Below are 12108 nucleotides of genomic sequence, written 5' to 3' on the forward strand. Positions count from 1 at the left end.
ATAAAATCTTTTTTAAAAGCCCTGAAAATGTTAGTAATATATGAGAGATGCCCTTTTTTTTGTTTGTGCCTCTTTTGCAAGAATTCCAGGAGTATGATTTCCTTTTGTTCTTAAAAAATTACAAGAGTACAAACAAAGTGTGGGTAACTTTCCAAAGCCTGATTCCTTTATTTTATGAGCTATTAGACACTATGCGGAGGTCACAATCTTTATTAAATGAATGTAGACATCTGGGACTTAAGCTGAGCAAGGTACAAAGAACAGTAAGGCCTTTATAGGCAGAAATATAGGTATGTCTTTCGTTGCTTTTTTTTTTCTTTGTTTAGTTTTCTTCTATCCTGTTTTTGGCCTAAGAATGGTTTCACAATACTTCTGGAAGAAGGAAGAAGCTCATGCACAGCCAACAAAGGAGAAAGGGAACAATTTGATAATTTGTGGGATCTGGGAAAAGCCAGGTGATACCAGTTTTGATGTTAGCTTGCAGGTAATAGATGCCTTCCTCAGATTTGCATCCCATGGTATTAGACAGCAGGGGTTAGAAAACACCCTCCACCAAAGATGTCCCTGTCCTAACTCTGGGACTTGTGAATATGCTACATTACGTGGCAATGAAGAATTAAAGTTGCAAATGGAATTAAGTTTGCTTAGTAGCTGGCCTTAAAATAAGTAGACTTTCCTAGATTATCCAGATGGGCCCAAAGTAATTATGAAGTCTTAAAAGCAGAAGAGGAAGACAAAAAAGTAGATCAGTGTGATATGCTATGACAAAGACTTACCTTGCCTTTGTTATGTTTGAAGATAAAAGAGGGTCATGAGTCAAGGAATGTGGGCAGCCTCTGAAAGTTGGAAAAAACGGGCAGCCTGGGTGGCTCAGTGGTTTAGCGCCTGCCTTCGGCCCAGGGCGTGACCCTGGAGACCCGGGATCGAGTTCTGCATCGGGCTCCCTGCATGGAGCCTGCTTCTCCCTTTGCCTATGTCTCTGCCTCTCTCTCTCTCTCTCTCTGTGTGTGTGTGTGTGTGTGTGTGCGCGTATGTGTGTCTTTCATGAATAAATAAATAAGATCTTTAAAAAATAAATAAATAAATAAAATAAAAGTTGGAAAAAAACAAGGAAATGGAATTTCCCCTGCAACCTCCAGAGGGAAGGCAGTCATACTAACACATTGATTTTAGCCCAGTGAGACCCATGTTGAGATTCTAAACTATTAAGATAATAAATTTGCTGTATTTTTTAAGCCACTAAATTTGTGGGTATTTGTTACATCAGCAAGAAGAAGCCAATATACAGATTCATTATCACTTAGTAGGATGGGTTAATCCAAGGGAAATATGCTTTTGTCCATGTGGACATAAACTATTCAGTGTAGGTTTTTTAAAGGACCTCAGTACAGGTAGCCCCTCACTTTCATTCTCTCATGAATCCACTTCCATCAGCAATATCCTCCAAAAACCGCACACTCCACTAGAATTGTATTTATACAGTGTGAGTATTAGCTAGAATAAACATGTAACTTATTAGCCCAATTGGGAGTTTTCAAAGTGAATGGAGGTGTTACTGGCAATTCCACTGTGATAACTCCTACATATCAGGACTTCCCAGGGGACCCTATCTCACTGACATTTCACTGGTTAATTTCCAATGTTACTTGAACTAATCAGCAATACTTAATGCTGTTAAATAATGACCTCTCCCTGAAATATCTTCTTCTCTTGGCTTCTGGAATATCATACCCTTCTCCTTTACCCTCTCTTCTTTCTGTCCATCGTTTGCTGTGTCCTTCACATCTTTAAGTACTGGTATCTCTTATCTACCTGTACTTTTTCCTAGGTGATCTCATCCAGGTGAATGGATATAAATACTATCTATGCTGTTAATGACTTCCAAATCATCCTGAATGCTGATCTGAGAAACACAAATTTATGTATATTCAAGTTTCATGAGCAACTCAAGATTAACATGTCAATGTAATACATCACATCAACAAAAGGAAAAACAAAAATCCCATGATCATCTCCAAAAATGCAGAAAAGAAACATGTGACAAAACTCAACATCCATTTGTGATAATAACTTTCAACCTGGTGCACATAGAGGGGACATACCTCAACATAATAAAGGCCATCTATGACAAGCCAATAGCTAACATCATACTTAATGGTGAAAGCTGATAGCTTTTCCTCTAAGATCAGGAACAAGACAAGGATGTCTACTCTCCCCACTTTTATTCACCACAGTGTTGGAAGTCCTAGCCAGAGGAATTAGGCAAGTAAAAATATAATAAAATCCAATGAAACAGAAAAGAAAAAATAAAACTGTCACCATCATACCTTATTCCCCACCCAGCAGCCATGTTGAAATAATGTATTTATGTTACTCCTCCAATAGCCTTCCATCTCACTGGTAATAAAAACCAAGTCCTCACAGTTATTTAGTAAGTCCTATGTGGTCTGCTCTACCATTGGGCTCAGGCACTATCTCCCAGCACTGTGTCCCTTACTCATACCTTTATTTGAGTAAAGTATCCCCATAGCTCAGGGTTACTGTACCATCTGTGCTTCCTCCTCGGAGGTTTGTCTTCTCTGAGAGATACACACTTCTTTTCAGTCTTTATTCAAAATCTACTTTCTCTGACTACCCCAAATGCCACATACTGCATATTCTATGTTCCTCTTTTATGAATTGACTTTGCATGTCTTATTAATGTATATTAGATCAGTATGAGACCAAAGAGTATGATGCCACATATTTAATTCTCAATGACTGCTGAGTAATATTCTCAATTACATAACAAAAAGGGACAAGAAATGGATTTGTGGGCAATGAAACAACATTCCCTGCAGGACACCCTAGGTTTAAGAAATCAGTAGACATCTAGGTATAGATATGTATAAAGAGTTGAAAATGAGTTAGAATTGTGGCTATAACTCAAAAGATATTAGAAGTAGGTAAAAACACAGATAACAACGGTCATCTGCATACAGCTTCAAGTGGGAGATTCAATCATATCAATAACAGAGAGAGTATAATATATGACTCAAGGGATCTTTCATGAGGCTCTTATGCAAAGGCAGTTAGAAGAGGAGAAAGAGCGCAGCCCTGGTGGCTTAGCGGTTTAGCACCGCCTTCGGCCCAGGGTGTGATCCTAGAGACCTGGAATCGAGTCCCACATCGGGTTCCCAGCATGGAGCCTGCTTCTCCCTCTGCCTGTCTGTCTGTCTCTCTCTCTCTCTCTAATAAATAAATAAATAATCTTAAAAAAGAGGAGAAAGAGCCAGATAATGAAAGAGACACACAACAAAGATAGGGAAGAACCTGATGAGTCTAGAGGTTAGGAGACAAGTTATTTGAATTATGAAGGAAAGCCTGAAAACTGAAAAGATGACATTTGATTTGGTGATGAAGTATAATTACTGGTGGACTAAATGAATGAATTAAACATAGACTATTCTACAGAAGTGATAAATGAAAGAGTCACATAACAGTATATTAACTAGACAAAGTGGATTGATGTGTTTAAGCAGAGATGACACGCAACCAGTTATAAGTGCCTAGAGGTGTTTTAAACAGGGTGAAGCTCCAGGAAAGAAAAAGAAATTGAAGATGAAAAATATACTGGGTATTTTTTATATAAAATTAGGAGTAGAATGAGATGCATGATCAAAGTCATAAAAATAGGAATTAAGTAAAACCATAAAAAATGTCCTCCATCCAAGAAGGGATGGCAATAAATTCATACAATGAGGGAAAGCTAGGGATTAATACCAAATAGTATTTCTTCTTGGAAAATTATGAGAACAACTCATTTATACACAGGAATCCTGAGGTAGTTCAGATTGCTTTACCACAACAGGTTTATAAACTACTGAGAGTATAAATCAGATTTTTCAAGTTAGGACAGATGGGGATAACTGATATTTCTAATATATTGGGAACTTTTAAGATAATTCACAAATTTTATGTTTCCCAGAGGGACAGTCACCCACATACCTCACTGTCCTATTATGGAAAACTTCACCCCCTTTGTAGACCACCAAGTAAACCACTTGAATGAAACTCTCTAATGGAATCCAGTCTGGCCCATCTTGAGTTCATTTGAAGTGGATCAGATACAACCTGTAGGGGGCAATATAGGCTCAGCCCCTCTGAGAAGCACTTCAGAAAAGATTTTTCTTACTATATCATTAAGATGCAAACTTACCTAACCTAACTACATATAACATCATCTTCTGATGTGATTCCTTGAGAAACAGGAAGAATACATCATTCTTCATCAATTATAATTCATGTTTCTTCTTTTCTTTTTTTTTTCATGTTTCTTCTTTTCTAAAGGACACCATTAGTTTTATTTTCATGGCTTATATTAAATAAAACAGGTAAGTGAATTTGTTGAGTATTTTTATTTTACGATACATTATGTATTTTGTAGTATTTATACAAAGGTATAATGAACAAATAGAGTCTAGCAAAATTAAATCCACTTATAATTACTTCATTAAGGAGTCATACCTGAGCAATGCCTTAATGAGGTGGTAATGAGGTAAAAATGTGCTGCCAGGATAGGCACTGGAGAAAACTTTCTGGAAAAGGCAGCTCAATAAAGTGATAATGAAGGGGAAAAAGAATTCATCTCTGTTTTGGCTCATGCTCCTTTATTTTAGGATGCACCTCTATTCTTTAAGTCTTGGAGGTTTCAATGGGAGGATGGTGATAAAAAGAGTCAAGAAAGTCAGGTAGTCAGAAGGGTGAAAGGGAGGAAGAAGAATAGAAAGAAAAGGGCAGATATACTGAAACTTCAATTGGTAATAAAAATAGCATCTCCCACCTCTCCAAGTTGTTGTACGGATTTCCTTAGTTCATGTAATGTGCACACTTGGCATAGAGCAACACTCGGTAATGAGTGGCCGGACTACTTTTATTTACTGATAATGAGAAAACTGATTAAGTTTCTTGCTCAAAATTATACAACTAACCTTTGCAAAAACATGGATGGGAATTTAACTGATGATGAGGCTGAGTCAAACAAATGTTCTCACCCAGTTTCCTTTGTTCAAGCTTTGCCAGAAAACTAGCCAAGGATAGAGGGCATAACTATGCCCTGAAATAGGGTTCCCTGGGGGAATCGTTGAGTACTAAGAATTTTCAGCCTTATGCATAAATTAACTATGCCAAATAATCACTAATTAAATACAACCACTATTTCAAAAAATCAATGAGCCTCTAAACATGTATACTTTTTCACCATAGAGTATCAGGCCTATAATTTCTAAATTCCCATTCATAATGTGGTTTTGACAAAAGTCACTTCCTTAAGAACTTTCCAAATTGCTCTATTACACAAAATAGTTTTCTTCTAAAAAATTCTAGCAAATCTCACAAGTCAAGAATATTTCATTTCTATGCTCTAACATATACCGTGTTATAATTTCTTGTATTTCTAGGTTTCCTACAATACTACAATAATGGAAAACTCCACAGAGAAGATTCCTTACATGGAAAGTATTAAATGGTGCATAGAATCTGACCTGGTTAGGAAGTGACTTTCTTGTACACATAGTACAGAGCATGTTATATACATGTTAAAATTAGCAAAATTAAAATGTATCATATGGAAGAGCTTAGATATATTTTCCTTTCTTTTTTTAGGTGACACAGGGACAGAGGAAGAGGGTGAGAGAGAATCTTAAGCAGGCTCCATGCCCAGCACCAAGTCAAAAGCGGGCTCAATCTCACAACCCTGGGATCATGACCTGAGCTGAAACCAAGAGTCAGATGCTTAACTGACTAAGCCACCTAGGCACTCCTGAAGTTATATTTTTTCTTAAATAGAATATAAGTACATTTTATAGAATGAAATATAATAAGGACATCTATATATAGTGTATATATCCTTTAGGTTTCAGAAATCTATAAAAAAAACTCCCCAAATAGTGTAACTAGTAAATTTCATCCATTTTCCCGTTCTTTTAAAAATTACATAAATCGACCTCTAATGATGTTTTTGTAGAACCATTGGTAGCCTTTATAAAAGAGAACCTTACAGGTAATTACATAACGAAAGCACATACCACTATTATAAGAATCCCCATTCATGAAGAATTAACCTGTGTTAAACCTAGAGAAGTCTCAATAACAAAACTGCATCATGTTAGAACATTTAATACAACTGGGAACAATGAAACAGCTCCTGATGAAGGAGGAAAAAAGGCACTGCAAAATTCAAATGAAAGCCATGTTCAGTTATCTTGGATGAGGAAATTCTTTGGTTTGTAGAACAGAGTAAATGTTGACAGACCTGTGAAGGAAGTGGGCTCCGTGTGGGGTCAGAAGTGGTGACATAAGCAGCCTGTGTGTAGGCATAGCTCTTGAACCGAGGCTTAGGAGAGGAAGGGGCTCGTTCATAGCCCTGTGCTAGACTGACTGTGATCTGCAGAGTAGGGTTAGGGGTAAGGGGACAGAGGGGAGGAGGAGACATCATAAGTAAGCCTGGAAAGACTGCTTTCCCACACAGTAGAAAAACAAACATTAAATGGAAACAGTAAGATGAAAAGTTTAATTTGAAATTCACACAGGGATATTACAAATTGATACACTTCAACAGGTCTGGTGCTCAGTATCATGGTGGAGAGCAGGTAATCAGAGAAGGTATGAGGGTGGGATTGAACTATCAGGATTCCACACTGACAGAACTCCAGCATTCATATGGGATGATGCTCTTCAATCTGACAAAAACAAGCATCCAAAAGCAATTTTCTCTGAACCTCTGAACCCAAAGTAAACAAAACCAGAATTCATCAGGTCAAGATCCTGGAAAGGACTGCAGCTTTCATAAGCTAAATATGGAACTGGCTTAGTGGAGTGAAAAAAATTAGGCCTAAGATTAGCTTTCCATGCCTTCAGCAGGAATTTTGCTAAAAGCTCCTTCTATTTTTATAGGCTTTTCATCATTGTTTGTATCAAAAAAAGTAAAAGAAAACACCCCAAACAACCACTGTTGACAGTAAGAACAAGCCATGTAAGAATCCCACTAGATCCTGTACAATAATAAAAATCTTTATCATATATATTCTCCCTTTAACTTTTATTTAAAGTATTATAAACTACTTTGATCGAAACTGTTACCTTGAATAATCAAAATGTGTTAACACATCAGCAGGTTGCCACTAAAAATAAGAAAGTATTATCAAACAGTACTTGCCTTTGCTCTAGCTCTAATCTAACTCTGTTCTTTACTCTCGCTGACAGAAAGTTTCATATATATGAGTCTTTTAATTCATTTTACACAATGGAAATGCAATATATTGTTTTCCATATTCCTATAACATAGTGCATATCAATAGCAGAGTATTTTAATAATGTGCTTTGAAAGAAATATTATGGTCCATTATATCAGTTAAAATCCAGAAGGTTTATAGAGCTTCTCTGTCTATCTAAGGTGTACAGATATACACATACACACACATTATGCTATGGAGACATATATTTGTGTGTATGTGTGTGTATATACACATGCTATGCTACATAGACATATATATCATGCATATATCCACAGATATAATAGATATACATGTGTATGATGGCTAAAAATGCATATACAACAGACAATATAGTTGCTATTAGGTAGTCTTTTGATACTTTACCTGTTGAGAATAGTGCATTTGATGATGTAATTGAAAATGTTCTTCTCTAGTAACTTTTGATGGCCTTGGCAACATTTCCACTTCCTGGATGGCTTCAATGCTCACTTGTTGAGGCAAAACTTGGAAGAGTGATGTGATATACATTAAGATGGACTTCTTATCTGGATAAGTGGTGGCAACATCTGTAAGCACATTAACACCACACATCAATTTTTGGTTTCTATATTTGAGTCTCTGAAAGGCAAATGAACAAATCAATGTTACAGGAAGAAGACACATTAATGAGCACTCGATCGCCCATGAATATCCTCCAGAGACTAATTAGAACATGATAATCAGGCCTAAAATGTCCTTCCAATTTGGCAGACCAATGAGAGGAGCACTAAAGTTAATTTCTTTTCCTTGTTCACATAAAAACTTCAATCCGTAATACTTTTTCCTAAGTCAAATTGCCAAACCAGCCCATCTAAGAGAGTGGTTTTCATTAGATAAGAAATACAAATAAAAGATTATATCTTCCTTTCCATAGAAAGCTATGTTAACTTGTCAATTAAAATAGTGCATTGGTAATTAAACAATTATACAAAAGAGCTTAATGCTTTGGCGTCCAGTAAGGAAATATTGCACCATCTAATCAAATTTTTGCTAGTGATTAAGTATGTAAAAAAGTAAAATATGTCTCTGTGTTGAAATGAACTGTATTTTTCCACAATAACAATAAAACAACAATATACCATATGTATATGATTTGCAATATTCCTTAAGTATATTAACAATACTTGTTTACATTTTGGTACATCTGTTAAAATCAGTTGTTACCTTCCTTCTCAGACTCTAGAGATATATTTAAAAGTCCTTCATGTAAAGTGATCTAACATTGTATCCTTTGCCACATCCAGGGAATGAAAGAAACCCAGCATTACAAGTCAATAATAATTAGTAATAACACACATAGTAAGTGGCAGCTCCTTCAAAAGGTTCTTTTGCTACTTGGCACTACAATTTACCCACTGCACTCATTCCAAGGAACCAAGATGTAAAAATAAGCCTTTCTGTGAAGTGTATCATTAATCCCAGAAGTGTTAAAACATAAATCCTGGCAGGAGGCCAAGACAACTATGCAGCAATGTGCCAGGCATTTTTCTTGCCATAAATTTATCTTAGCTTAGTTAGCATTAAAATATGTTTTAGTTAAATACGTATATTCTGGTCAGGTGTTCTGATCATGAATAAAAAAGCCAAGAGTCAAATCTTAAGCCCACTAACATAAAAGGAGGCTGAGTAGGTCACTTAGTCCATGCTTTCAAAGTGGCAGGAATGCAATTAATTAAAACAACTATTTTTATCTGAGAGAGAGAGCATGTGAGTAGAGGGAGGAGTAGGAGAGAATCACAAGCAGACTCCTTTCTGAGCACAGAGCAGGGCTCCATCTCATGACCCATGAGATCATGACCAGAGCAGAAAACAAGACTTGGTTGCTTAACCAACTGAGCTGAGCCATCCAGGCACACCTAAAACAACTGTTTTTTTTTTAATATATATTTTAAATATTGTATGTATGTATGTATCTATGTATGTATGTATGTATTTGAGAGAGAGAGAAGGAGGACAAGCAGAAGGGGGGAGGAGGAGTAGAGGGAGAGGGAGAAGCAGACTCACTGCTGAGCAGGAAGCTGGAATGTGGGGTTTGATCCCAGGACTCTGGGATCATGACCTAAGCTGAAGGGAGACTTTGAACCCACTGAGCCACCCAGGGACACTGTATTTTTTTAATATTTAAAAAAAAATAGTTACAGAGGTTGAAAAAGTTAATATTCTTTGGTCTGCTTCTATCCGTAGTATAAAACAATACTTCTCAATTGTTAATATGCATATGAATCACCTGGGGACCATTTTCAACTCAGAATCAAATTCAGTAGGTTGGATAAAACCTGAAGTTCTGCATTTCTGACAAGCTTGCAAGTGATGCTGACACTGCTGGCTTAAAGACCCTGCTCTGGGATCCCTGGGTGGCGCAGCGGTTTGGCGCCTGCCTTTGGCCTGGGGCGCAATCCTGGAGACCCGGGATCGAATCCCGCGTCGGGCTCCCGGTGCATGGAGTCTGCTTCTCCCTCTGCCTGTGTCTCTGCCTCTCTCTCTCTCTGTGTGACTATCATAAATAAATAAAAAAATTAAAAAAAAAAGACCCTGCTCTGAGTAACAGGGTTGAAAAAAATGACACAGGAAGCAGACTGCTATATCATCTACCACTTCATTGTGTTGCTTTTTTTTTTTTTTCACTCAAAAGACACTTACTGGACATAAGTGCATAAGGCTGAGAGGTACAAGGTTATACAACACATATTCCCTGCTCCTTATTATAATTTAATTAGTAGCCAACAGATGATGAAGGTAAGTTTTCACAAGTATTTTTTTTTTTTTTTAGGAAGAACCAAAAAATACTTTCTGCATGAGTACCTGCCTTTCCTTAAAAAACAAAACAAAAACAAAACAAAACAAAATCTTACTAACTTAGCCTTGAAATTCTGAAGACTAAAATCTCCCTTTCATTTGATAACTGTTTTTCAAGTGTTCTTTGTATGGTGGATACTACGTTTCTTCACATTTTGAACCTCTAAAATGTTTTCTTCCGTCTCCCTAGGAAGTAGTCAGTTTTATCTCTAGTAAGCATAATTTAGAATTCTGTTTATTTTTAGTGTATTAAATAAAACTATGCTGTGAGAAAGGCACTGAATTTCAAAAGATTGATCTATTCCCATTTACTGCTATATTATTCATAGATGTGTACCTGTATATGTTTGGCCTCAAATATATGTCATGATAAAAATAAAGGTAAAAATAAATCAAGAATTATTTCTATTACCCCAAGCAGATATCGAAAATTATAGTACATTTTATCTAAATAAAACATCTTTTGGATAGAGGCGAATATTCATAAATATCAATTAGTACAATAAATACACACTATTTGACCAAATTATTGACCTTTTTGCCCCTATCTATTACTTTCCCATCTTTAAGGTTGTGTGAATTCAGCTGTACCAGCAGGTGGAATCTAATATTTCTTTTCTTAAAGAAAGGAACTTATATACTCTAAAATATGTTCATTCACTTCAACATGTATGTGCTAAAGACCTATTATATTTAAAATATTTTAACAGAGTATCCAGAAGATTAACAAGATAGAGAATTCATGGATTTTTCACAATTTTGAATAATAAAATAAATACATAATAGGAAAAGTACAAAATCATTGCAGCACTGCTGAACAGGATTTAAAATGTGTTCCTCTAATTGGCACAACCAGTGCTTAAGTAAGTTCAGAGAAAGGAAGAAATTATATAATATTAGGGGACCAGAAAAGTCTTTATGAATAGGAAACTGTAATAAGTATGTATAGGATTTCATTGGCTAGAAATAGGGAAATGAGGAAAAGTATTCTAGGCAGTGGAAAACCATGAGCAAAAATGCAGAGGTAAGAAATTAGAAACATCCCAGAGATAGTGCCTTTATGTGTCTTAGCCACAGACAGGAGAATAGTGAATAATAAGATAGAATGAGTATGCTATCTGTGAAACACTGAGAGATCATCAGTAACAAACCAGAAATTTTGACCTTAGTTCAGTAGTTTGGACAATAACTACTTTTGAGCAAGAGTGTGACAGCACTGAATTTTTTTGTAAAATAAAACTGTTAAGTACAGAATGGGATAAAGGAGAAAAACTGGAGGGAATTAGGAAGCTAGGACCTGATCCAGATAGGAGGTGTTAGAGAACTAATCTTGGCTTTGTGATGAAAACAAAAAGATGCATGATAGAAAATTCTAAGATAGGTCCAAAATGACTTCATTTTATTCCCAATCGTTTACTTCACAGTCTTTGAAAATAACTATATATAAAATTCTGTCTAAACTCTAAGGGTACAAAGACGAATAAACTGAGAGTAAAATGGAAGAGGAGGACAAGGAAAGAAATGCTTGTTCTGTAGTCATAGTAACAAGTAGTCAGTAACACAAATTTCAGACTCATTTAATCAATTAACAATTACCTGCCTATACCATCTTGATCATGATTCCTCCAGCCAGCCATTGTCAACCTCTCCCTTCTGAAAGTTGGCTAATCAGAAATGAAGTCACTCCAATGAACAAAATTCTAAATGCAAACCAATTAACAGCAGTCTCACCTTAATAACTAACCATGCTTCTAAAGGCAACATCAACCTACTCATATCTGAATGCTCACAGACCTCTTGACCTCCCAGTTTTCCCCAAAACCTAAGAATACTCTGTTCTGATAGACTGTGGTTGACCAGCATACTTCCCCCTTATTTAAGTAAGCGATACATTCAGCTTTGTGTTTTCATTCTAAATACCTAGTCTTGGTTTAATCATTTGATCAAATTAAACAGATGAAATTCACTTGTAAAATTAAAATTAATGTTTTTTTAGAGGAGAATGTGATGGAATGAAAGA

General features: G+C 36.1%; 1 protein-coding gene across 8 annotated transcripts in view; it reads right to left on the minus strand.

Moving 5' to 3' along the window:
- DMD (dystrophin) overlaps positions 1 to 12108 on the minus strand; it is a 2057113-nt gene that overhangs the window by 1552361 nt on the left and 492644 nt on the right. For 7 of the 8 annotated variants that reach the window (XM_041741334.1, XM_041741335.1, XM_041741333.1 and 4 more), the window contains 2 exons: positions 7638 to 7819; positions 6293 to 6424 (listed from right to left, as the gene is read on the minus strand). In XM_041741334.1, coding sequence (XP_041597268.1) covers positions 6293 to 6424; positions 7638 to 7819 — 314 coding nt within the window. The remainder of the gene's footprint in view (positions 1 to 6292; positions 6425 to 7637; positions 7820 to 12108) is intronic. The other variant, XM_041741332.1, reaches the window with a different exon arrangement.

The sequence above is a fragment of the Vulpes lagopus genome, chromosome X, assembly GCF_018345385.1.
Source record: "Vulpes lagopus strain Blue_001 chromosome X, ASM1834538v1, whole genome shotgun sequence".
NCBI classification, from domain to species: domain Eukaryota; kingdom Metazoa; phylum Chordata; class Mammalia; order Carnivora; family Canidae; genus Vulpes; species Vulpes lagopus.